Source organism: Aotus nancymaae, unplaced genomic scaffold (assembly GCF_030222135.1).
Source record: "Aotus nancymaae isolate 86718 unplaced genomic scaffold, 86718_ANA_hifiasm-v0.15.2.pri h1tg000004l, whole genome shotgun sequence".
Taxonomy (NCBI): Eukaryota; Metazoa; Chordata; class Mammalia; order Primates; family Aotidae; genus Aotus; species Aotus nancymaae.
In genome coordinates this window covers 65,553,281-65,580,435 of record NW_026988415.1, presented here as the reverse complement: position 1 = coordinate 65,580,435, position 27,155 = coordinate 65,553,281, and the positions used below count along the sequence as shown (strand labels likewise).

At 39.6% G+C, this 27,155-nt stretch overlaps 1 protein-coding gene and 1 pseudogene across 2 annotated transcripts in view; both read right to left on the bottom strand.

Moving 5' to 3' along the window:
• Positions 1 to 209: 209 nt before the first annotated feature.
• On the bottom strand, positions 210 to 5,231 carry LOC105719605 (histone acetyltransferase KAT7-like; annotated as a pseudogene).
• A 1,130-nt stretch (positions 5,232 to 6,361) lies between these two features.
• CYSLTR1 (cysteinyl leukotriene receptor 1) overlaps positions 6,362 to 27,155 on the bottom strand; it is a 61,847-nt gene continuing 41,053 nt past the window's right edge. The window contains exons 2-3 of one of the 2 annotated variants that reach the window (XM_012455748.2): positions 16,494 to 16,580; positions 6,362 to 8,162 (exon numbers count right to left, since the gene is read on the bottom strand). In XM_012455748.2, the coding sequence (XP_012311171.1) occupies positions 7,122 to 8,135 (1,014 nt within the window). In that variant the 5' untranslated portion in view covers positions 8,136 to 8,162; positions 16,494 to 16,580 and the 3' untranslated portion in view covers positions 6,362 to 7,121. The remainder of the gene's footprint in view (positions 8,163 to 16,493; positions 16,581 to 27,155) is intronic. The other variant, XM_012455749.2, reaches the window with a different exon arrangement.

The following is a 27,155-nucleotide window of genomic DNA, read 5'->3' as shown; positions in this document are numbered from 1 at the left end:
ATGAGCTTCTTTTCCTACCTTCAGTGCAGTGGTGCTTACCATAAAGGGTCCACATATTTACATTGCTGAGATCTAATCTCACGTTTCAAGCTTCTGAATTTTCTACCTTTGGAGTCACTAAAGTGTTAGTAAGAAGTAGATATTGAAATATGTATTGAATTTTCTTAAAAGGACAATTAAAATGCAAAATTATGTCACTAAAATGAAAGGCTAGGAGGTTTTGACAACCAAGAAAACCAAAGTTTACAGTCTAAGATGAGTATACAAATACCATTTATGTTTATTTTGTAGATGAAAATGTAGAGTATTCTTTTAATATTTGAGTTTTTTTGATATACAGAAACCATATTGGCTGAGGAAAATAAAAATGTAAGTACATAATGAGAGTTTAAAGAGCTGATAAGATTTAAAAGGACTGTTTACAACCAAAAGAATGTGTGTGAAGGCCATTATGAATCACAAATATGAAGCTCCTTCCAATGTCTTTTTTTTTTTTTTTTTTTTGATGAAGTCTTACTTTGTCGCCCAGGCTGGAGTGCAGTGGTGTGATCTTGGCTCACTGCAGCCTCTCCCTCCTGGGTTCAAGCAATTCTCCTGCCTCAGCCTCCCAAGTAGGTGGAATTGCAGATGTGTGCCAACACACCTAGCTAATTTTTGTATTTTTAGTAGAGATGGGGATTCACCATGTTGGCCAGGTTGGTCTTGAACTCTTGACCTCGTGATCCACCTGCCTCAGCCTCCCAAAGTGCTGGGATTACAGGTGTGAGCCACTGCTCCTGGCCAGGATATAATATTCTTAAGATGTTATTCCAACTCAAATAATAGGCTTTAAGTCATGGTTCATGTGTTTATGTAATTAAAAAATATAAGCATATAGTTTAATTAAACCTAGTTTTAAAAATAAATGAACAAATCATTAAAAAATCACTAAAAAATAAACTTTTAATTTCTATATTTCCCTTTTCTCTATATATTTATATATCTTTTACTGTGATAAGAGCACCTAACATGAAATATATCCTCTTAACAAACTTTTAAGTATACAATACTGTATTGTTAACTATAGACAGCAGTGTTATACAACAGATCTCTAGAACCTATTTCTCTTGCACAGCTGAAGCATTTTGCTTGAAAATGGTACAGCAGGATATAGCAAATTAAGAACATGGGTTGTGAAATCAGACTGCCTGGGTTTGAACCTTTGTTCTGATGTTTACTAGCTGATGGACTGAGCAAGTTACATAACCTCACCTCAGTTTTTAATTCAGCAAAGCAGGGATAATAGTGGTACATACCTTGCAGGGCAGTTGTAAGTATAAAATGCATTTATATGGGTAAAGCACTTAAGATAGAACATAGTACATCATTTGATTTTATTAAATGTTAGATACTACCACTTAAGTACAGAATTTTCAACCTCAAGGAATTTATAATTCCACAAAGTGATAACTCCACTTTGGGAGACAGTACTAACACATGTGGAGAAATTGGTGAAAACATTAAGTACTATGCTGTGTGATAGAGGTTATAAATACATAAGACATAAAAAAACCAAGTTTATGGAGGACTTGCAAATAATTGAAGGTTTTATGGCATGTTGCTGTATGGGAGGAAGTGAGACTATGACTAGAAATGATAACATGGGCAAAATCCTGGAAGAAATAAGCCACAAGATTCTTTGATGTGGAGTAGGATTTAACTATGGCTATATTTTGTTTAAATTCTTTCAAAACTGAGAATACATGTAGTAAATATTACTCAGTAATTTTAATTAATAATACCACCTCTAAATACTTTAAAATTATATCTTGTTATATATATATATATATTTTTTTTTTTTGAGCAGAAAACATGCTTTATTGAGGAGTAGATATAGAAGAGCACATTCTACCACATGTAGGGAAGAGTTTAGCTTCTGTAAAAGGCTTTTACCCCTTAAGAAAACTCCCAGTGAATTTGCTTTTGGATAAATTTTAACAGTGACACTGAAACTGGAGGGGAGCTGCCACTGAACATGCTTAAAATTAGCTCCCACAACCCACAGTGAATATAAGTAGTATACAGAGATGACAAGAGAAAGGCACAAATGACCAGAGTCAGGGATTGTGGTGAGGGCTCCACATGAAGACAGCATGTTGTAGGAGACCAAGTTGGGAAGGGTGACATGTCATACATCAAAAGTTGCCCCAAGATAGCAGGTTATAATGGGCTAGAGAGAAATTAGAGGAAACATCTCTTCCTTCACTTGAACAACAACAAAAATAGAAGACCAGAGAATAGAAGGATGGTACAAATCCAAAAAAGAAAATGGAGGAGGAGTTCATGGAAGGGCAGAAGCACTTTAATCCTAGAGGGAGGGTGAGGCACCATTGAAAAGAGAAGCAAACCTTGGCAGGGGCGGCCATTCTGCCTTGCTGTCATGGGCTGAAAGACAGAAGGCACTTTCAATCATTTTCAACTTCTCCCAGGTCATTCAGACAAAATCAGTGCAATTTATATGGAAGTACAGATGTACATCGGGACTGGTACAGGTGAAAAAGTTTCTGCAGTATAATTAACCAGTTAGCATGTAGCAGGAAAGGGAGAGCTGGATATGACTTTGGCACCTGCAAATGTACAAAGGGACTGGGAGTAAAGAGAGAAGGAAACATTTACTTGTGGGTACTTTCTGGTGAGGCAAAAAGAAGTATCCATTTCCTTCTGCCAAGACACTGCCCACTGCCCACAGGTGAACTCAAACACAGAACCACCACTTCATTCTTCTCTCCATCTCATTCAGATAAATTATATGCTATTACCATGACTAGTCCCTGGGAAGCTTTTCAAAAGTATTTGGCTCTGGTTAGCCCAATACTGATTGAAAAGAGGTCTCTCAATCAAAATGAAGGAAAGAAATTTAAAGCAAAATATAGCCCAAAGTGAAGGGACCCCCTCCTAATCCACACACACTCACAAGTGCCACCTCTTCCCTGACCCTCCATAGAACACATGTATTAGGAGTAACTGGAAATGTCTTGGTGGTGGCAGCCATATTTGGAGGGCTGGTGACCAGGTGGCAAGCACTAGTACCATGCTTAGAAGACACAACACAAACTCATGGGGCGAGAGGACATGAGGAGAGAACCAGTGGCTGGACACGTACAGTACCATAACAGAACTCCTTGGGTCAGTGCTGAGAGATCTGCACTCAAGTCTAATACAGATCCCATCCAGGCAACCTCACTGAGCTGAGGCTGAAACAACAGTTCCTCAGAACCAGCGTCTGCAGTGTACATGAAGGTCAGAGCCAGGACAGTCCTGAGGGGGATGGCCTTCCTAAATGGTACTTGCCAATCACAAGAGCAACAGAAATGACAGACAGATCCCTAGGGTACGGATTCCTATTGCTGGGGTTCGCTGGCTCAGAATGACAGGTCACTTTAAGTGCCCTTGGGAGGGGTCCATTTTAAGCAGCTGGGATCCATGGTTTTATTGGAGTTGGACCTTTTGGCCTCTTTGGCTATCCACTCATCAATCAGGTCCTGTCTCTTTAAAACTAGGTGTTTTCCCTTCCAGTACTTGAGCATCTGAAGGGCTTGCAGAGTACTGACAAATGTCCATGGGATTCACAGCAATCTCCTGACTGATTTCTTCGATAGAAATCTCTTTGCCTTGGAAATTATGCAGGTAGTGGAGAAGTACTTCTTTCCAGTAACTGTGATGGCTTATAAGCCCCAGATCTGAGAGTGGACATTCTGGGGAGCCAACTTTTTCTTTGACTTTGGAAAGCAAATAACTGAAATCAATGAGCATCTTGCCATAGCCCGGTCTCATGTACTGAGGCATGGTAAGGATACAGGATACGTTGTAGTTGAGGAATGAATTCTTTTCCTTGGAAAAATACCCAATCAGGTGACAGCCAGTGTTGTCTGCCTCTGTCATAACATAGAAGAGGAAGGGTTCCACATTGTAATATAATGTCTTGTGGTCCAGAAAAAGTTTGGCCAACAGGCACGGGTTTTGGCAGTAGATCTTGTTTTTCTTGCCATCCACTTCAAACACGGAGATTGAACCTTTGCGATATATCTCATCAGCAGGTGGGTGTTTCCACACACACTTGGCCATGTGCTGGTGGAGTACCATTTGGCTTTACATATATTTTAAACAGAATTCACACATATAGAGACATCCCAGCCATGCATATTCTTCAGGATAAGGAGAATGGTACCAGGTATCAAGCTCATAGCAGCCAAAAGCAATTGTTTTAATCATGTTGCTTCCCTCTGTGATTTGGCCTTGCAGCCTTAACTTCTCCAAATCCTCTGAAGCCCTGGCTTGTGCTCTTCGGAAAAGATCTGTGATACTCGCTTGTCAGGTTTTCTATGAGAGGTTCCGGTGTGTTCCCATAGGTCTGTCTGTGTTCCATCTATTTCTCTTTCTGTTCTTTGCTCAGTTCAGAATTTCTTTTCCTCCTGAGTTCAGCCACTTTTTCCTTATATCGAAGCTGCGTCTCCGTTGGTGCCTGGTGCCTGGTTGTAGGCTTGTTGTCATCTTGCCTGTGAGACAGCATCCTTTCTTCTATCTGCTTACCCCGGCTCCGTGCTCTCATTTTGCATTTGTCAGCTGAGAGGTTATCATAGAGTGGGCATCGTAAGATGGAGAAATGTCTCTCATGTTTTCCTGTATGGTGTCCTAGAGAGTTATAGCCTGGTGTCGGACACTTCATATTGAAGTTGTAGCTTTCGTGAAAGTGACGGCGCTTGGGGCGATGAGAGAGATCACTGGGACGTGTCCTTGGCAATGCTCTCATTGTGAGACACATTGGGGCTGGAGATGTCTATGTCAGACTCAGAAGAAGGTGCCTTTCCAGTTCGAGGTGGTGACTCATCATGATCAGCTGTATTTTTTGTTTCTCTATCTGAAAAACCAACCACTTGCTCAGTTTCTGAGCCAGATGAGTAAGTCTGCTGAAGAGGGTAGTTTTTTGGTGTCACTGGGGTAGGCTGCTGCTGACTACGGGTCACTCTTCTGGTATAATAAGCAGGCTCTTCGGTGCCAAAAGACTGCAAATTTCGAAGAGGGCTGGAATCTTGAGAACTCTGGCTTAGCCTGGCTGAGGAGCGAGTAACTCGAGCACATTGTCGGGAAGTGCCATCACTTTCTGAACTGTCTGTGTGCTTGAGATCTGTAGAAAAATCGGAATCTTTGGTTCCATCTGAACTACTGCCTGCATTCCTCTTCCTTCACGGCATTGCTGGCGGTTGCAGCCCGACGGTTCTGATTTGGGCAGCAGCAGCGGCAGCAGCAGGAACTGTGGCTCTGGTGGGCTTCGTGGCGGGCTCTGTAGCAGTCCTAATCCTGCAGATGATCCCTAGTGCCTCCTGCCTCTCAGCGTCTGAAGTGTTCTGCCCTTGTTATATATTTTTAAAGTTTGCGTCCTTTGTAGGTATATGGATGAACTCGGAAACCATCATTCTCAGCAAACTGACACAAGAACACAAAATCAAGCACCGCATGTTCTCACTCATAGGCGGGTGTTGATCAATGAGAACACATGCAAACAGGGAGGGGAGCACTACACACTGGGGTCTGTTGGGGGGAAATAGGGGAGGGACAGCGGGGGTGGGGAGTTGGGGAGAGATAGCATGGGGAGAAACGCCACATATAGGTGAAGGGGAGGAAGGCAGCAAATCACACTGCCACGTGTGCACCTATGCAACAATCTTGCATGTTCTTCACATGTACCCCAAAACCTAAAGTGCAATAAAAAAAAATGAGATTTTAGGGAAAAAAAAAAACCTTTAACATGCCGGATCTAATTTGAGTTTCACAAATGCCCTATAAAAATGCAGGGCAAGTATTATTACCATTTTACAAATGAAGAAGCTGCGGATTAGAGTTTATGTCATTTGCTTAAAGTTACATAACTAGTAAGCAATAGAGACCAGGTTAGCATCCAGGTCTTCTGGATTCCAATCTAGTGCTCTTCTACCATATTGCGCTGCTAGCTGAATAGCAGAAGTATTAGTAAATGAGAAATGAGGATTGAATTTTGTGATAAATGTTATGTTTGATCTTTGTCTCCAGCAAAGGAAAAATAGTATAGGTTAAGAGTATAGGTATGGTCAGGTCACAGGTAAATTAAAAATAAATGAGCACAAGCTATTACTATGCCTTAGAGGTTCTTTGTCTTTATGTTTTGTAATTTTTTCCCCAAGGGACTACAACATTAGAAATGAAATAGAAATAATGTACAAATGGCAGATTCAGATAGAATTTTTTCCCAAAGCTTTCCTTTTTCTTTATAGTTATCATTTATTTCCTCTGAGGTAATGTACCTTTTAAAACACAAAGTTAAAGAACACACTACACTTCAGCAAAAGCTTGTCCATGAATACTATATTTCAGCCTAGATGAGTTATTGTGTCTGTTTTAAGATCAAAGGGTCCACTGTAATATAAAACTCACTGTAAACATATCAATGATATTCTTCTCAACATAGCAACAAAAAGTAATGAAATAATAATAAAACTTACAGTGAACTTTCAACCATAATGCACATCATAGAGTAAAATCTCTTACATATAGTTGTATACATATACATAAATGTATGTACTTCTTAAAAGAATTTGTAATATAAACGTTCAAAATTTTCTTCATAAATCTTTTGTAGTTTATTTTGATCTCCAGTTCTCATCTGATGGCATGCATGCAAAGGAATATGTTAGAATGATTGAGAACTATTGCCAATTTTATATCTTTTTAAATATTTTATAACTGTTAGCTTACATATAATTTACATGGATGAATTTTATATATTTTATCCTTTGTAAAGCTTTTATTTGAAAAGGAAAACCTTAATATGAGACATACTTTATAGTGCAAAGATACAAATACTCTTCAAATTCTGGTGAATGGTCAAAATTATTTATAATTTAGTTCATAGTTGTGGTCTGAATTTTTAGCATTTAAAATAGCTACAAATATCTAATAATGTGAATGCATAAATGAGATAGATTTGTAGGCACATATAGTTAAGTATTCATAAAATATTAACAAAAATTGTATTTTATTTAAATGATTTGAGAAAATACTCATTTGGGAAACTGTTCTCATTGGTTTGGACTGGAAATAGGTTTAAACTATACTTTACATATTTCTTCTCCTTTTTCTGGCAAAGGGGCTTTCTTCCTGGGCACATAAGTCATGCTGGACAAGGAATGCTTTCTAAATGTAGACAGTCTTCTCCTAAAGTTACCCCCAGAAAAGAAATATAGGAGCGGGTCAAAGCAACAATTTGATGCAGCCAGAGACAAGGTTATGACAACTGACTTCTGCATTCTGAGGACAGAATCACAGGGTTTAGTTTCATTGTGTAAAAAATGAAGGTGAATGGTACGTTGAATATGATATGGCATGAAACTGACTAAAAAGGCAGCTGTCACGACCATGATCATTCCTATAGCCTTTTTATGACTTGACAGATTTTTCTTCATTGATTTTTTTAGTAAGGTCAAAATGATCATTGTGTAACAGACAATTATAATAACAAAAGGGATGATAAAGCCAAGAAACAATGACACATAATGCAAGATCAAAACATGATTTTTAGTTTGATTGTCTTGTGGGGGCTCAAAGCACTTGGTATTATTTTTCTCATCTTTGTGTGACTTGGTTATTAAAAATGGAGAACTGGCCAAAATCACAAAAATCCAAATACCAACACACACAAACCTGGCTTTTTTCTGTGTAACCAAATTAATGTTCCGGACTGGGAAAACAATTGCAATGCACCGGAAAAAGCTCATGGCTGTCATAAAGAAGATGCTACAATAGAGGTTGACATACAAAGCATAGGTGCTGAGGCGGCACAAAAAGTCACCGAAGAACCAAATGCCTTTGTGAACATAATAGACCACACGGAGAGGCAGTGTGCACACACAGAGTAGATCTGCTATTGCTAAATTAATCATGTATACTTGGAAGGCTGACTTCTCATGATAGGTTTTTATGAGGACATAGAGCACAAAGCCATTGCCAAAGAAGCCTACAACAGAGATCATAGAGTACAAGGTGGAATACACTTGATTGCGGAATTCATCAATAGTGTCATGGCATGTGGCAGAAGATACTGTCAGGTTTCCGGTTCCATCCATGTTTCTCTAGGATTGTCTGCTTTTTGCCTACAATATATAAAAAAAAATTGTCAATTTTAACCAGACCATAAATTACAGGAAGTACTAATGTTTCATTTCATAGTGTCACTATGTATAGTTTTTGACCACAGCAGGAAATGAGAGTAGTGAGGCAATGAGGAGGGATTCCGCTGTACCTTTTCCTCAGGAGAAGAGTTTGTGTCATACAGGCATCCAGAAAACCCTTTTTTCCTCCTTTCCCACCCATGTTTTTCTGATGGTCTTCCTCTAAATCTTCAAAACCTAGGTAAAACAGCCCTCCTGTATTTTAAATCATACTACTCTAGTACAATTCAGTATATTTTCCTTTCAAATTAGCTTGTTTTTCTATTAGAGAAAAGCTTTAAGATAGCAGTTTCACATGTATGAATATATCTGTATCTATATCTATTTATCTATTGGAAAATCTCTGAGTTATTTTATAGAATAAAATCTGACTGAAAATACTTGGTTCCTTCAAGAAGAGGGCTTTCTTGGTAACACCTGTTGAGTGCTGCCCATACCTATGGAAATTAATCTAATTTCCTGTTAATGAAACTCCCTCCCCTGGGGAAGATGATTAATCTACAACATGGTTGACTCTATCTATAACTGCAGAACGCCATGGCTAGAGAAAGCTTAGAAGCCATCTAGTTATTTTAATGATGACAAAAATGTTTCAGAGTGATAAAGTACATTTCTAAAATCTGTACCATTAAGGCTCTTAAGAAAGATGTGGTACAACTAGTTGGAATATACATGTTGGGTAAGAAATATGTTGTAGCCATTCATTTTTGTTCTCTTTCTAGACTTTCTAGACTTCTACTGTTTAGCAATATACAGTTATTTCTCTTATAAGAAGAATATCTCTTATAGTTTATACATGCTCTAGTCTATTTCAGCTCTGTCACTGAGGGCAGTCAACAAGTTCTGATCAGAGAGGGCTTGAGGTGAGATACTGTAGTGTAGAAGTAGTGATTTCTTTCTTTTTTTCTCTAGATTATTCTCTTTTATTCTTTACAAAGTTTGAAGGAACTCAATATATATCAGACAATCTTCTATTGAAGTCTGATGTTGACCTTTTACACAACTCCTGCTCCCTGGTAAGAGAGGTGTTGGGGTTTGTAAGGTGAGTATACAAAAACTGCCAGCCATGAAGGGGACTGATCTTTACTAAGGATACAGAAACAGATAGCTATGGTAGTTGTTGCAGGTGAGATATAACTTCCGAAGTTTACTATTGCTAACAATTATATTTGCTATTGAGGATGCGACATCCATCCAACTAACCATCCTAGCTAGTTGTTCCATTTTTTTCCTTTCATTAAAAAATTTTATTATTATTATTATTATTTACTAAGAAATTTGGTATAAGATAAAAATTGGATGGATTTTCTCAGCCAAGATGGCCAACTAGATGCAGGCAGAAAGAACTTCTTCCACCAAAAGACCAGACTGTGAAGAAGATTGGGACACTCCAAATTGATCCTTGGAAAAAAGGCATTGAAAGTGGACAGATGGAGGATGCAGATCCTGGGCTGAAATGGGAGGAAGGTGAGAATACTGCACAGGCGTACTGAGTACTAGGACTAATTCCTGGCCCAGAGCAGCTCCTGGGGAAGAGATGAGTGAAATAGGCTTGGAGTAGACAAGGACATTTGGGCTGTGGGCATTTGGAATCTTAGCTACAGGAAACCCCATGACCCCCATGGACATTTGAGCTGATAGGGAGAACTGCTCAGAGAGTTGGCAGAGACAGAAATCCAGCCTTCACAGAGCCCAGAGTGTTTGGCACCAGAATGGCTATAGTGGAGCATGGTCATGGTTACACATACCCCAAGGATCACCATATTCCTCTAGGTGGCTTCATCTTTTGTTGGCTGCCAGCACTGGACAGAGCAGGACTATCTTGCTCATAGGATAGGGCTAGTCTGATCTGAGGACCCCCTTGTCTGCAGGACTCTTGCAGGGTCCCTGTCTGGCCACACCTGCTTGCAGCACAGCTTCAGCTGCCCAGCCAAAGAACTTGCTAGCAGCTACCACCATAGTTCTTTCACCAGAATTTTTTCACCATAGTTCTTTCCCTGCATAACAGTCAGAGAGCTTTTGTAGATGGACTGCCATTAGCACACAATTGCCTGCAGCCTCTCCCCACCACTTTACCAGCACATGTGCACAGACCCAACTGCCACTCCCCCATCACCCCCCTGAAGTGCTTTTCCTGGCAGTCCCTATTGACGTATTGTTGCCAGTAGACTGGGAACACCTTGGTTCCTCCAGAACAGCAGGTTCTTAATCTTGAGGGACCACAGAAAAAACTGTGGGCCTGGTCCCAGCCCACCAAAGATAAGCACACAGCTCAGGAGGACTGAGCTGAAGCTTGGACCCCTGAAATTATCCAGAAACAAAGTCAATTGACTAAACTTAAGTTATACCAGTCAAACCATCAAGGGCATCAAAGAATATAAAAGCAAAAACCCATATGCAAAGGACAGCAACTTCAAACCTTAAAGGGACATCAGCCCATACAAACAAGAAAGAACCAGTGGGAGAGCTCTGACAACTCTAAAATCCAGAGTATCTTCTTATCTCCAAATAATCAAACTAGCTCTCTAGGAATGATTCTTAACCAGATTGAAAGAGTTGAAATTACAGACATAGAATTCAAAATCTGTATGGCAACAAAGTTCATTGAAATTCAGGAGCAAGTTGAAACCCAATTCAAAGAAGCTCATGAATCCAATAAAATGATACAAGAGCTGAAAGATAAAATAGCCATTTTGAGGAAGAACCAAACTGATCTTCTAAAGCTGAATAACTTTCTTCAAGAATTTCATAATACAAATGGAAATATTAACAGGAGAATAGACCAATGTGAGGAAAGAATCCCAGAGCTCAAAGACCAGTTCTCAGAAATAACTCAGTCAGACAAAAATAAAGAAAAAAGAAAGAACAAAATCTCTGAGAAATAATGGGATTATGTAAATAGGCTGAACTCATGACTCATTGGCATCCCAGAAAATTAGGGGGAGAGAGATCAAGCAACATGGAAAACATCAAGAACACTAGCTCATTTACAATAGCTGAAAAAAGAATAAAGTTCTTAGGAATGCAGCTAACAAGGGAGGTGGAATATCTTTACAATGAGAATTACAAAACACTGATCAAAGAAACCAGATATGACATAAACAAATGGAAAAACATTTTATGCTCATGGATGAGATGAATCAATATTTTCAAAATGGCTATACTGCCCCTTTACAGATTTAATGCTATTTCTGTGAAACTACCAACATCGCTTTTCATAGAATTAAGAAAATCACTTCTAAAATTCATCTGACACCAGAAAAGAGCCTGAACACCCAAAGCAAACTAAACAAAAAGAACAAAGCCAGAGCCATCACACTATCCAACTTTAAACTACAGTACAAAGCTAGAGTAACCAAACAGCATAATACTGGTACAAAGACACATAGACCAATGACGCAGAATAGGGATTCCAGAAATAAATCTGCACACCTGCAACCATCTGATATTCAACAACGTCATCGATAACAAGCCATGGAGAAGGGACTTCCTATCCAAAAAATGGTGCTTGAGATAACTGGCTAGCCATATGCAGAAGATTGAATCTGGACCCATCCTTTCACCATGTAAAAAAATAAACTCAAAATGAATGAAGGCTTAAACATAAGAACTAGAACCATAAAAACCCTAAAAGAAAACCTGGGAAATACCATTTTCAACATAAGACCTAGCAAATATTTCATGACGAAGATGTCAAGAGCAGCAAAACAAAAATTAACAATTGGGATCTAATTATACTAAAGAGCTTCTGCACAGCAAAGGAAACTATTAACAGAGTAAACAGACAACCTACAGAATGCGAGAAAATATTTGCAAACTACCCAATCAACAAACATCTAATATCCAGAATCTATAAGAAACTTAAAGCAACATGCAAAAAACAACCTCGTTAAAAAAATGTGCAAAGGGCATAAACAGACACTTCTCAGAACAAGACATAGATGCAGCCAACAAACATATCAAAAAATGCTCAACATCACTAATCATCAGAGAAATGTAAGTTAAAACCACAATGAGATACCATCTCAGACCAGTGAAAATTGCTGTCATTCAAAAATAACAAAAAATACTAGATGTTGGTGAGGTTCTGAAAAGGGAACACTTATATATCGCTGGTGGGAATGTGAATTAGTTCAGCCACTATGGAAAGCAGTTTGGAGATTTCTGAAAAATCTTAAAACAGAAATGCCAATTTAGCCAAACAATCCCATTACTGGGTAAATACCCACAGGTATATAAATTATTCTTTTATAAAGACACGTATACTCCTGTGTTCATTGTAGCACAATTCACAATAGCAAAAACATGGAATCAACTTAGATGCTCATCCATGGTGGACTGATAAAGAAAATGTGGTATGTATACACCATTTGATACTAGGCAGCCATAAAAAAAGCATAAAAGAATGTCCTTGGCTGCAACATGTATGCATCTGGAGGCCATTATCCCAAGCAAATTAATGCAGGATCAGAAAAGCAAATACTGCATGTCCTCACTTGTAAATGGGAGCTAAACATTGGGTACATATGGACATAAAGATGAAAACAGTATATATTGGAGACTATTATAGGAGGTAGGATAAAAGGGAGGGGATTATGGGCTGGAAAACTGCCTATTGGGCACTATACTCACTACCTCAGTGGTGGAACCATTCGTACCCCAATCCTCAGTTTCACACAATATACCCATGTAACAAACCTGCACGTGTAGTCCCTGAATTTTCCCTACCCCCCAAAATTGAAGAAGAATCATTCTGAGGCCATAGAGGAAAATGAGACTCCTATTCCAAACTCCTGCATTATTTCTCAATTTTCTTTCTAGTTACCTGCCTCATTCACCACTGGCTGTGAACTCAGGTGCTGTTGTGGAAGGAAAAAACTACCTAAAGTTAATCTTTTTCTTAGTTCTGTGTCAAGTGTTTTTTCCGAACTGGGCAGTATTTATCCTATGATGCATTAGATGGTGCTGTTGAAAATTTTGGTAATAGTTCTTTTTCAGCTTTATTGAGATATAATTGACAAACAGAAATTGCATATGTACGATATGATGATTTCATGTAAGTATACACTGTGAAATCATTTCCCTAACAAAGTTAATCAACACATTCATTACCTCATATGCAATTTGTGTGTGTGAGTGTGTATGTATGTGTGTTTGTGTGTGTTAAGAATGCTTAAGATCTACTTTGTTTTTCACTTTTATTTTAGGTTTAGCTTTTGTTATATAGGTAAACTTAAGTCGTGTTTTTTAAAATCTGTACAATAATTTGTTGTACAGATTATTTTATCACCTAGATATTAAGCCTAGTACATATTAGTGAATTTTTCTTATCCTCTCCCTCTTCCCAGCCTCTACCCTCATGTAGGCCCCAGTGTCTGCTGTTCTCCTCTTTGTGTCAATGTGTTCTCATCATTTAGTTCCCACTTATAAGTGAGAACATGTGGTATTTTGTTTTCTGTTTTTGCATTAGTTTGCTTAAGGATAATGGCCTCCAGCTCCAGCCATGTTCCTGCAAAGGACATAATGTCATTCTTTTTTATGGCTGCATAGTATTCCATGATGTATACATACTACATTTTCTTTATCCAGTCTTCTATTGAGGGACATTTAGGTTGATTCCATTTCTTTGCAATTGTGAATAGTGCTGTGGTGAACATATGCATGCATACGTCTTTATGGTAGAATGATTTATATTCCTTTGGGTATATACCCAATAATGGAATTGCTGGGTGGAATGATAGTTCTGTTTTTAGCTCTGTAAGGAATTGTCACACTGCTTTCTACAATGGCTGACCTAATTTACACTCCCACCAACAATGTATAAGTGTTTCTTTTTCTCCACAACCTCACCAGTACCTGTATGTTTTAATGTTTTGTTTTTGTTTTTGAGACAGGGTCTCACTCTGCCACCCAGGCTGGAGTGCAGTGGCAAAAATCTTGGCTCACTGCAACCTCTGCTTTCCAGGTTCAAGCTATTCTCCCACCTCAGGTTCCTGAATAACCTGAATTACAGGCGTGTGCCACCATGCCTGGCTAATTTTTGTATTATTTTTTAGTAGAGACTGGGTTTCACCATGTTGGCCAGGCTGGTCTTGAACTCCTGACCTCTGGTGATCTGCCCACCTTGGCCTCCCAAAGTGCTGGGATTACAGGTGTGAGTCACCGTGCCTAGCCTACCTTATGTTTTGATTTTTTAATAGCCATTCGAATTGGTGTGAGATGGTATCTCATTGTGGTTTTGAATTAAGATCTTCCTTAGCAAATTTCAAGTAAATAATATAGTAATTTCAAGTAAAAAATATAATATTAACTATAGCCACTATGCTGTACATTAACTCCTCAGGACTTGTTCATGTTATAGATGAACCACACTTGAAAGGCATTAGATAATTACCAGCAACCCTTCCACCACCATCAACCTCAATCTATCATGTCTTTCTTAAAATCTTCAGTGATTTCTGAATGCCTTCAGAATAACATCTAGACTTCTTGGGCTGATATATAAGACTCTCTACAGTCTGGGTGCAATTTACCTTACCAAGTTTCTCTCTCACTTCTCTCTTTTGTACACAGTATAGTTAGAAGAAACAAGGCTGGGCACAGTGGCTCATGCCGGTAATCCCAGCACTTTGGGAGGCCAAGGCGGGTGGATCACGAGGTCAGGAGTTTGAGACCAGCCTGACCAACATGGTGAAACCTTGTCTCTACTAAATATACAAAAATTAGCTGGGCGTGGTGGCACACGCCTGTAATCCTAGCTACTCAGGAGGCTGAGGCAGGAGAATTGCCTGAACCTGGGAGGCGGAGGTTGCAGTGAGCCAAGATCGTGCCACTGCACTCCAGCCTGGGTGACAGAGTGAGACTTTGTCTCAAAAAAAAGAAACAACTATTTTAGTATACCAGCGACATGTGCCATAAACTTTCCCACCAGGCTGTCTTTTTTTCCACAGTATTTTTCTTCTTGAAATGGTCTTTCCTCCTTCCTGAAATTCCATTTCCTCCTTCCTTGCATATGCAAAAATGACCCATCATTCAGCTCAAATTACACTTTCTTGACTAAGTCTTCCCTCAACCTCTATCTGAAGTAATTTCTATCTTTGAAGAACTAGAGAAACTTAAATCTTGCAAATCTTGATTTGTATAAATATCTTATCCCCCAGACTATCTGGTTGATATATAAAAAAGCATCCCACACAGGGCCTAGCACATATGTACCTTGCCTATAAGTGCTCAGTAAGTGTTGAGTGAATGACTAAATTAATTATAGGACAAGTTTAATGTTTGAAGGTATTATTTGTCATTTAAAACCATTTGGAGTTATCTTCTCATTCCAATACAAATTAAAATCTTTCCAGTGTTAGAGTCTGAAGTTGCTGTGTAAGTAAAGTTGCTTCCTAGTGTATCAAGGAGAGTACTAAGGCGTAAGGCTAATGGTAATGTTAAAAAACACAGATAATGTCCGTTGCGGTGGCATGTGCCTGTAATCCTGGCTCCTCAAAAGGCTGAGGCAGGAGGATTGCTTGAGCTCAGGAGTTTGAGACTAGCCTGGGCAAAACAGTGAGGCCCTGTATCTAAAAAATAAAAATTCCCACCCATATCATTGATATAGACTAGTCATTTGTCCATTACATGTTATAATTAAATTGGAAATTTTCACATCTTTGAAAGATGCAAAATAAAGCTGATAAATAATTATAAAAATATACAAAGGAACAAATGGTCTCTAGTCTCATTAATAACTTTCCAGTCCTTGCAGACCAAAATAAGCTTTTCTAAAAGTTTTAATATTTAGGTTCAGTTGTTTATTTATAATGAAGTCAACAATTTGTATTAAGCCATAAAAAGACTGTAAAACTTTCAAACAAGTAATGAATCCTAGAATGGTAGAGATCATTTGGTACAAGCCACTCATTTCACAGATCATGGCTTTTCTTGTCTGAAACAGCATTTAATTTGTTTTTTTAGAATTTACTATGATACCCCAATAATGTTACCCTCAACTAGATGAATACAGAGAGTTTATTTGGAAATCTAAGATCCTTAAGACCTCATCCCTTATAGCTTAGAAGTGTGAAGAGGTTACAATACAGTATTATAAAAGCCGTTTTAGCAGAAAACAAATGGAGTTAATAAAAGCTAGCAACAAACGTAAATAGAATTTATTTTATTTTTGTGAGAATAATGAAGTAAGTTACTTTGTTAAGATAATTGCAAGTTGAAACAGCAATGTTCATTTGAAAAATTCAGGCATACCTCTTTCTGGTACTGTAGTATCTTCACAAATGTTCCTTCTTATGGTGTTCAGTGCTTTTTATGGTGTAATATCAGAGGAAGCTCAAGCTGAAATCATAAGATAGAAAAGGAAGTTAACAACTGTAGAAGCAGTCCAGAAGGGTCATGAGGACTTAGCAGCCTTATTTACAGATCCAGAGTGTGTGATGGGGCATCAAAGCTTTACTGAGAGATTTAGGGCTAGTCATTGAATTTTGTGTCTCCTGTTTCCTCCATCTGTTTCTACATTCCCAGGGGAAAACTTGGAATACAGACAAGGGCTGATCACAGATGTTTGCTGCTGTGTGCATGTTGCTTCAGTATCTAAAAATGAACACACTATTATAAAATACTCTTCTCTCTATGAAACCAGGATATTTCCTCTATCTTTTCTTCTAAACACTTTGGTATAAAGTTAAGAGGGGAAGTAATTTGGAACTTTACATCTAAGGATCTGGATTGCTAGTAAAAGGAGTTAGAACATTAAAAATATCAAGTATTATCTGTCTGGGATGGCTTAGAGATAGTTTTCTTTAAAGGTAGAATGGCTTAAAAAACCCTGCGCTCTTCTCCTTACAAACCATAATAGCACTTAATGTTTATATTGCTAATTTGATGTATATTATATACTTTTGGAGATCAACTGTTTTCTAACCTTGTATAGTTAACTTTTTGTAAGCATGTATCTTTTATCTTCAATTAAATTATATTCAATAATCTAAGAAAGTATAACAAATCTCCAAGAAATGAGCAGAGATGGGCTTTCTTGAGGGAGTAGCAACCTGAATGCTTTTCTTCTAAGTTTTTGTTGTTCTATGGCAACTTTAATTTCTGCCTGCAAGGACTGCAGAGGCTGGCTACTCTTCCTTTATCTGTGGTCCAAGAACCAACAAAATAAACACTTTCCTTCAGTTTATTCTTTCTTTCTTTCTTTCTTTCTTTCTTTTTTTTTGAGATAGAGTCTCACTCTGGCACCCAGGCTGGAGTGCAATGGCGCGATCTTGGCTCACTGCAACCTGCGCCTCCCAGGTTCAAGTGATTCTCCTGCCTTAGCCTACTGAGTAGCTGGGATTACAGGCGCGTGCCACCGCGCCCAACTAATTTTTGTATTTTTAGTAGAGATGGGGTTTCAACATTTTGGCCAGGCTGGTCTTGAACTCCTGACCTTGTGATTCACCCGCCTTGGCCTCCCAAAGTGCTGGGATTACAGGCATGAGCCACCGCGCCCGGTCTCTTTTTTTTTTTTTTTAAATTGAGACAGAGTCTCACTCCATTACCCAGGCTGGAGTGGCTGGAGTGCAGTGGCATGATCTCCACTCACGGCAACCACTGACTTCCAGGTTGAAGCAATTCTCTTGCCTCAGCCTCCCAAGTAGCTGGGATTACAAGTGTGCACCAACATGGCCAGCTTTTTGTATTTTTAGTAGAGACGGGGTTTCACCATGTTGGGCAGACTGGTCTGAAACTTCGGACCTCAGGTGATCTGCTTGCCTTGGCCTCCTGAAGTGCTGGGATTACAGGCATGAACCACTCACTGCACCTGGCCCCTTCAGTTTAATCTTTTTTTTTTTTTTAAAAATATATATTTTATTGCTTTTAGGTTTTGGGGTACATGTGAAGAACATGCAAGATTGTTGCATAGGTACATACATGGCAATGTGGTTTGCTGCCTTCCTCCCCATCAAGTATATCTGGCATTTCTCCCCATGTTATCCCTCCCCAACTCCCCACCCCAGTTTAATCTTAACAAGTAGAAACAGGCTGGAACATTCTAAAGGAACTCTACTCAAAGAAAAGAAAATCAAAAGGAAAATAAAAGAAATACAAAAATAAAAAAATGTAGTCTATTAGTTTACACTCCCACCAACAGTGTAGAAGCATTCCTATTTCTCCACATCCTCTCCAGCATCTGTTGTCTCCAGGTTTTTTAATGATTGCCATTCTAACTGGCATGAGATGGTATCTCAATGTGATTTTGATTTGCAATTCTCTAATGACCAGTGATGATGAGCATTTTTTTATATGTTTGTTGGATGCCTCACGTCTTCTTTTGAAAAGTGTCTGTTCATATCCTTCTCCCACTTTTTGATGGGGTTGTGTTTTTCTTGTAAATTTGTTTAAGTTCTTTGTAGATTCTGGATATTAGCCCTTTGTCAGATGGGTAGATTGCAAAAATTTTTCCCATTCTGTTGATTGCCGGTTCACTCTAATGATAGTTTCTTATTGTGGAAGACAGTGCAGCAATTCCTCAAGGATCTAGAAGTAAAAATACTATTTGACCCAGCAATTTCATTACTGGGTATAGACCCAAAGGATTATAAATCATTCTATTATAAAGACACATGCACATGTATGTTCATTGTGGCACTGTTTACAATAGCAAAGACCTGGAACCAACCCAAATGCCCATCAATGATAGACTGGATAAAGAAAATGTGGCACATATACACCTTGGAATACTATGCAGCCATAAAAAAGGATCAGTTCATGTCCTTTGCAGGGACATGGATGAAACTGGAAACCATCATTCTCAGCAAACTGACACAAGAACAGAAAACTAAATACTACATGTTCTCACTCATAGTGGGTGTTTAACAATGAGAACACATGGACACAGGGAGGGGAACATCACACACTGGGGCCTGTTGGGGGGTGGGAGAGCTGGGGGGGACAGCAGGGGTTGGGGGGATTGGGGAGGGATAACATTAGGAGAAATACCTAATGTAGATGATGGGGGGATGGATGCAGCAAACCACCATGGCATGTGTATACCTGTGTAACAATCCTGCACAATCTGCACATGTACCTGAGAACTTAAAGTATAATAAAAAAAAAATCAGGAGACAAAAGATGCTGTAGAGGATGTGGAGAAATAGGAACACTTTTACACTGTTGGTGGGAGTGTAAATTAGTTCAACCACTGTGGAAGACAGTGTGGCGATTTCTCAAGGATCTAGAACTGGAAATACCATTTGACCCAGCAATCCCATTACTGGGTATATACCCAGAGGATTATAAATCATTCTGTTATAAAGACACATATGCACGTATGTTTACTGCTGCACTGTTTACAATAGCAAAGACTTGGGACCAACCCAAATGCCCATCAATGGGGGAAGTTCCAAGATGGCTGGTTAGGTGCAGCTCAGGATTGCAGCTCCGAGTGAAAGTGCAGAGGGCGAGTGGATGCCGCATTTCCAGACAGATTTTTATTGCCCACAGACCAGGAGATTCCCAGGTGGAGGAGCCCCACGGGTCACCAGGGTGGCTGTTTTGGCTGGTGCGGCTGTTTTGCCTGCGCCCCGGCGCAGCGGCTCCTGGTGCAGGGTAAACGGGACTGTGTTCCCACTTAGTCAGCAAGGGGAGCTGAAACGGGGAGCCAGGCCAGGAGATTCCCAGGCAAAAAAGCACAATGAATCTCAGAGCCACGGTTTCAGCCGGCGCAGTGGGTCGCTGCATGGGAAATCACACAGATCCCTGTGCCTATTCAACAGGTGACCAGGACACCTGGGAGAGAGCCGACTGTTCAACTAAAAAACAAAAGGCTCTGAGGCAGGGAGCCAGGAGATCAGGCCTGGCTGGTCCCACCCCCACAAAATCAAAAACAAAAACAAAAAAACAGCAATTGGAAATGCTCTGGGTTGAGAGTTTCACAGCAAGCACAGCTGAACCCAGGACAGTCCAGCTCTGTGGGGGAGGGGCGTCCGCCACTACTGAGGCAGTCCGTCATTCCTGAGGAAGCCTGCAGTTGCTGAGGCAACCCACTGTTGCCGAGGCAACCCACCATTACAGAGAGAGGCCATCATTACAAAGGCGGGTCAACATTGCAGAGGCAGTTCTAACTACACCCATATAAACAGGACTGCAGGGAAATTCACACGGCAGCTGGGCGGAGCCCATAGCAGCTCAGCAAAGCCTCTGCAGGCTGAGAGTGACTAGGCTGCCTCCTTCGGGGCAGGGCAGCCCTGAAGAAAAAAAGAAAGGCAGCAGCACAGGGGAAACTCATAAAGCCCTAACTCCCTGGGACAGAACACTTGGGAAACAAAAAGGGGTTTATGAGTTCTGCTGCAGCAGACTTAAACGTACCTGCCCACCAGCTCTAAATGAACAACGGGGCTCACAGCTCATCACCTGAGCTAATATAAATGACAGATTGTTTCCTCAAGCAGCTCACTGACCCCCGTATATCCAAAGAGTCACCTCAGAAAGGAGAGCTCAGACTGACATTTGGCAGGTATCCTTATGGGACAAAGCAGAAGAAGAAACTGGTAGCAACCTTTACTGTTCGGCAGCTGCTGCAAGTGATCCCCATGCAAGCAGGGTCTGGAGTGGACCTCAGAAGTCCTACAGCAGAGAGGCCAGACAGTTAAAAGGAAAACTAAGAAACAGAAATAACTTCATCAACAACAAACAGGACGTCCACTCAGAGACCCAATCAGAAAGTCAACAACTATAAAGCTGACAGGTGGATAAATCCACAAAGATGGGAAGAAACCAGCACAAAAAGGATGAAAACACCCAAAACCAGAACACCTCTCCTCCTACAAGGGATCACAACTCCTCACCAACAAGGGAACAAGACTGGATGGAGAATGAGTGTGATGAAATGACAGAATCAGCCTTCAGAAAGTGGATAATAAGAAACTTCTGTGAGATAAAAGAACATGTTCTAACCCAATGCAAAGACACTAAGAACCTTGAAAAAAGATTTGACGAAATGCTAACGAGAATGGACAACTTAGAGAGGAATATAAGTAAATTGATGGAGTTGAAAAACACAACACGAGAACTTGGTGAAGCATGCACAAGTGTTAACAGCCGAATTGACCAAGCAGAAGAACAGAGGTCGAAGATCAACTCAATGAAATAAAACGAGAAGGAAAGATTAGAGAAAACAGAGTAAAAAGGAATGAACAAAGTCAACAAGAAATATGGGACTATGTGAAAAGGCCTAATCTATGTTCGATAGGTGTACCTGAATGTGACGGAGAGAATGAATCAAAGCTGGAAAATACTCTTCAGGATATTATGCAGGAAAACTTCCCCAACCTAGCAAGGCAGGCCAATATTCAAGGCCAGGAAATACAGAGAACACCACAAAGATATTCCTCAAGAAGAGCAACCCCAAGGCACATAATCGTCAGATTCACCAGGGTTGAAATGAAGGAGAAAATGCTAAGGGCAGCCAGAGAGAAAGGTCGGGTTACCCACAAAGGGAAGGCCATCAGACTCACAGCAGATCTCTCAGCAGAAAGCCTACAAGCCAGAAGATAGTGGTGGCCGATATTCAACATCCTTAAAGAAAAGAACTTTCAACCCAGAATTTCATATCCAGCCAAACTAAGCTTCATAAGTGAAGGAAAAATAGAATCCTTTACGAACAAGCAAGTACTCAGAGATTTCATCACCACCAGACCTGCTTTACAAGAGCTCCTGAAAGAGGCACTACACATAGAAAAGAACAACCAGTACCAGCCACTCCAAAAACACACGAAATGGTAAAGAGCATCAACACAATGAAGAATCTGCATCAACTAACGGGCAAAACAGCCAGCTAGCATCAAAATGGCAGGATCAAATTTACACACAACAATATTAACCCTAAACGTAAATGGACTAAATGCCCCAATCAAAAGACACAGACTGGCAAATTGGATAAAAAGCCAAAACCCATCAGTGTGCTGTATCCAGGAAACCCACCTCACATGCAAGCATACACAAAGGCTCAAAATAAAGGGATGGAGGAAGATTTACCAAGCAAATGGACAGCAAAAAAAAGTGGGAGTTGCAATTCTCATCTCTGGTAAAATAGACTTTAAAGCAACAAAGATCAAAAGAGACAAAGAAGGACATTATATAATGGTAAAAGGATCAATGCAACAAGAAGAGCTAACGATCCTACATATATATGTACCTAATACAGGAGCACCCAGATACATAAGGCAAGTTCTTAATGACTTACAAAGAGACTTAGGCTCCCACACAATAATAGTGGGAGACTTCAACACACCGTTGTCAATATTAGACAAATCAACGAGACAGAAAATTAACAAGGATATCCAGGACTTGAACTCAGACCTGCAACAAGCAAACGTAATAGACATTTACAGAACTCTCCACCCCAAATCCACAGAATATACATTCTTTTCAGCACCACATTGTACTTACTCTAAAACTGTCCACATAATTGGAAGTAAATCACTCCTCAGCAAATGAAAACGAACAGAAATCATAACAAACAGTCTCTCAGACCACAGTGTAATAAAATTAGAACTCAGGATTAAGAAACTCACTCAAAACTGCACAACTACATGGAAACTGAACAATCTGTTCCTGAATGACTACTGGATAAATAATGAAAAGAAGGCAGAAATGAAGATGTTCTTTGAAACCAATGAGAATGAAGACACAATGTATCTGAATCTCTGGGACACATTTAAAGCAGTGTCTAGAGTGAAATTTATAGTACTAAATGCCCACATGAGAAGCAAAGAGAGATCTAAAATTGATACCGTATCATCAAAATTGAAAGAGCTAGAGGAGCAAGATCAAAAAAACTCAAAACCTAGCAGAAGACAAGAAATAACTAAGATCGGAGCAGAACTGAAGGAGATAGAGACACGAAAAACCCTTCAGAAAATCAATAAATCCAGGAGCTGGTTTTTTGAAAAGATCAACAAAATAGACAGACCACTAGCCAGATTAATAAAAAAGAAAAGAGAGAATAACCAAATAGATGCAATAAAAAACAATAAAGGGGATATCACCACAGATTCCACAGAAATTCAAACCATCATCAGAGATTATTACAAACAACTCTATGCACATAAACTAGAAAACCTGGAAGAAATGGATAAATTCCTGGAAACTTGCCTCCTCCCAAGCCTAAACCAGGAAGAAGTCGAAACCCTGAATAGACCAATAACAAGGTCTGATGCTGAGGCAGCAATTAAGAGGCTACCACCAAAAAAAAGCCCAGGTCCAGATGGGTTCACGGCCGAATTCTACTAGACATACAAAGAGGAACTGGTACCATTCCGTCTGAAACTATTCCAAATAATCCAAAAACAGGGAATCTTTCCCAAATCATTTTATGAGACCAACATCATCCTGATACCAAAACCTGGCAGAGACTCAACAAGAAAAGAAAACTACAGGTCAATATCCATGATGAATATAGATGCAAAAATCTTCAATAAAATACTGGCAAACCGATTGCAACAGCACATCAAAAAGCTTATCCACCATGATCAAGTAGGATTCATCCCAGGAATGCAAATCTGGTTCAACATACACAAGTCTATAAATGTAATTCACCACATAAACAGAACCAAAGACAAAAACCGCATGATTATCTCAATTGATGCAGAGAAGGCCTTCGACAAAATTCAACAGCCCTTTATGCTAAAAACCCTCAATAAACTAGGTATCAATGGAATGTATCTCAAAATAATAAAAGCTATTTACGACAAACCAACAGCCAATATCATATTGAATGGGCAAAAACTGGAAGCATTCCCTTTGAAATCTGGCACTAGACAAGGATGCCCTCTCTCACCACTCCTATTCAATATAGTACCGGAAGTTCTAGCCAGAGCAATCAGGCAAGAAAAAGAAATAAAGGGTATTCAATTAGGAAAGGAGGAAGTCAAATTGTCTTTATTTGCTGACGACATGATTGTATATCTAGAAGACCCCATCATCTCAGCCCAAAATCTCCTGAAACTGATAAGCAACTTCAGCAAAGTCTCTGGATACAAAATCAATGTGCAAAAATCACAAGCATTCCTATACATCAATAAAAGAGTAAAGAGAGCCAAATCAAGAACGAACTGCCATTCACAATTGCTACAAAGAAAATAAAATACCTAGGAATACAACTAACAAGGAACGTAAAGGACCTCTTCAAGGAGAACTACAAACCGCTGCTCAACGAAATAAGAGAGGACACAAACAGGTGGAGAAACATTCCATGTTCATGGTTAGGAAGAGTTAATATCGTGAAAATGGCCATACTGCCCAAAGTAATTTACAGATTCAATGCTATCCCCATCAAGCTACCAATGACCTTCTTTACAGAACTGGTAAAAGCCACCTTAAACTTCATATGGAACCAAAAGAGAGCCCGCATAGCCAAGTCAATTCTAAGCAAAAAGAACACAGCAGGAGGCATCACACTATTGGACTTCAAACTATACTACAAGGCTACAGTAATCAAAACAGCATGGTACTGGTACCAAAACAGAGATATAGACCAATGGAACAGAACAGAGGCCTCGGAGGCAACACACCATATCTACAACCATCCGATCTTTGACAACCCTGATAAAAACAAGCAATGGGTAAAGGACTCCCTGTTTAATAAGTGGTGTTGGGAAAACTGGCTAGCCATATGCAGAAAGCAGAAACTGGACCCCTTCCTGACACCTTACACTAAAATTAACTCCAGATGGATTAAAGACTGAAACATAAGACCTAACACCATAAAAACCCTAGAAGAGAACCTAGGCAAAACCATTCAGGACATAGGTGTAGGCAAGGGTTTCATGACCAAAACACCAAAAGCATTGGCAACAAAAGCCAAAATAGACAAATGGGACCTAATCAAACTCTACAGCTTCTGCACAGCAAAAGAAACAGTCATTAGAGTGAATTGGCAACCAACAGAATGGGAAAAAATTTTTGCAGCTTACACATCTGACAAAGGGCTGATATCCAGAATTTACAATGAACTAAAACAGATTTACAAGAAAAAAACAAACAAGCCCATTCAAAAGTGGGCGAAGTATATGAACAGATACTTTACAAAAGAAGACATACATGAGGCCAACAAACACATGAAAAAATGCTCATCATCACTGGTCATTAGAGAAATGCAAATCAAAACTACATTGAGATACTATCTCACGCCAGTTAGAACGGCGATCATTACAAAATCTGGAGACTACAGATGCTGGAGAGATGTGGAGAAATAGGAACACTTTTACCCTGTTGGTGGGAGTGTAAATTAGTTCAACCATTGTGGAAGACAGTGTGGCGATTCCTCAAGGACCTAGAAATTGAAATTCCATTTGACCCAGCAATCCCATTACTGGGTATATATCCAAAGGATTATAAATCATTCTACTATAAGGACACATGCACACGAATATTCATTGCAGCACAGTTTACAATAGCAAAGACCTGGAACCAACCCGAATGCCCATTGATGATAGACTGGACAGGAAAAATGTGGCACATATACACCATGGAATATTATGCAGCCATCAAAAACGATGAGTTTGCGTCCTTTGTGGGGACATGGATGAACCTGGAAACCATCATTCTCAGCAAACTGACACAGGAACACAAAATCAAACACCGCATGTTCTCACTCATAGATGGGTGTTGAAAAATCGGAACACATGGACACAGGGAGGGGAGCAGTATACACTGGGGTCTGTTGTGGGGCAGTGGGCATGGACAGCGGGGGGTGGGGAGTTGGGGAGAGATAGCATGGGGAGAAATGCAAGATATAGGTGAAGGGGAGGAAGGCAGCAAATCACACTGCCACGTATGCACCTATGCAACAATCTTGCATGTTTTTCACATGTACCCCAAAACCTAAAATGCAATTAAAGAAAAAAAAAGAAAAAAGGCGAAAAAAAATGCCCATCAATGATAGACTGGATAACGAGGAGAGGTTGTGGAGAAATAGGAACACTTTATACTTTTGGTCGGAGTGCAAATTAGTTCAACCATTGTTGAAGACAGTGTGGTAATTCCTCAAGGATCTAGAAATAGAAATACCATTTGACACAGCAATCTGATTACTGGGTATATATCCAAAGGATTATAAATCATTCTATTGTAAAGACACATGCACATGTATATTTATTGCTGCACTGTTTACAATAGCAAAGACCTGAGACCAACCCAAATGCCCATCAATGATAGACTGGATAAAGAAAATGTGGCACATATACACCGTGGAATACTATACAGCCATAAAAAGGGATCAGTTCGTGTCCTTTGCAGGGACATGGATGAAACTGGAAACGATCATTCTCAGCAAACTGACACAAGAACAGGAAACCAAAAGCTGCATGTTCTCACTCATAAGTGGATGTTGAACAATGAGAGCACATGGACACAGGGAGGGGAATATCACACACTGGGGCTTGTTTGATGGTGTGCGGGCTAGGGGAGGGATAGCAGGGGATGGGGAATGGGGAGGGATAACATTGAGAGAAATACCTAATATAGATGATGGGGGGATGGATGCAGCCAACCACCATGGCACATTTATACCTGTGTAACAAATCTGCACATTCTGCATATGTACCCTAGAACTTAAAGTATAATTTAAAAAATATAGTCTAGTTTTAAAAGTAGAAACCTAAACCCACAGCTGCAATATTGCAGTTTGAGATCCCCTTGTACTCAGATAATCATTTCTCAGATCTTCTCCACTTTCTTCTCCCACTCCAAATTGTTCCTTCTTCTCTAGATAAGGATTTGACATATGTAACCTACTACAGTCTGTGTAAAGTTTGTGTTACCAGTGCCAAATTAGTCAGTGTTGTCTTTTATATTTTGTCAATCAGAGAATAAATATATATTTTTTAGTTTGTTTAGCTTGTCCCAGGTCTTTGTACATCAATA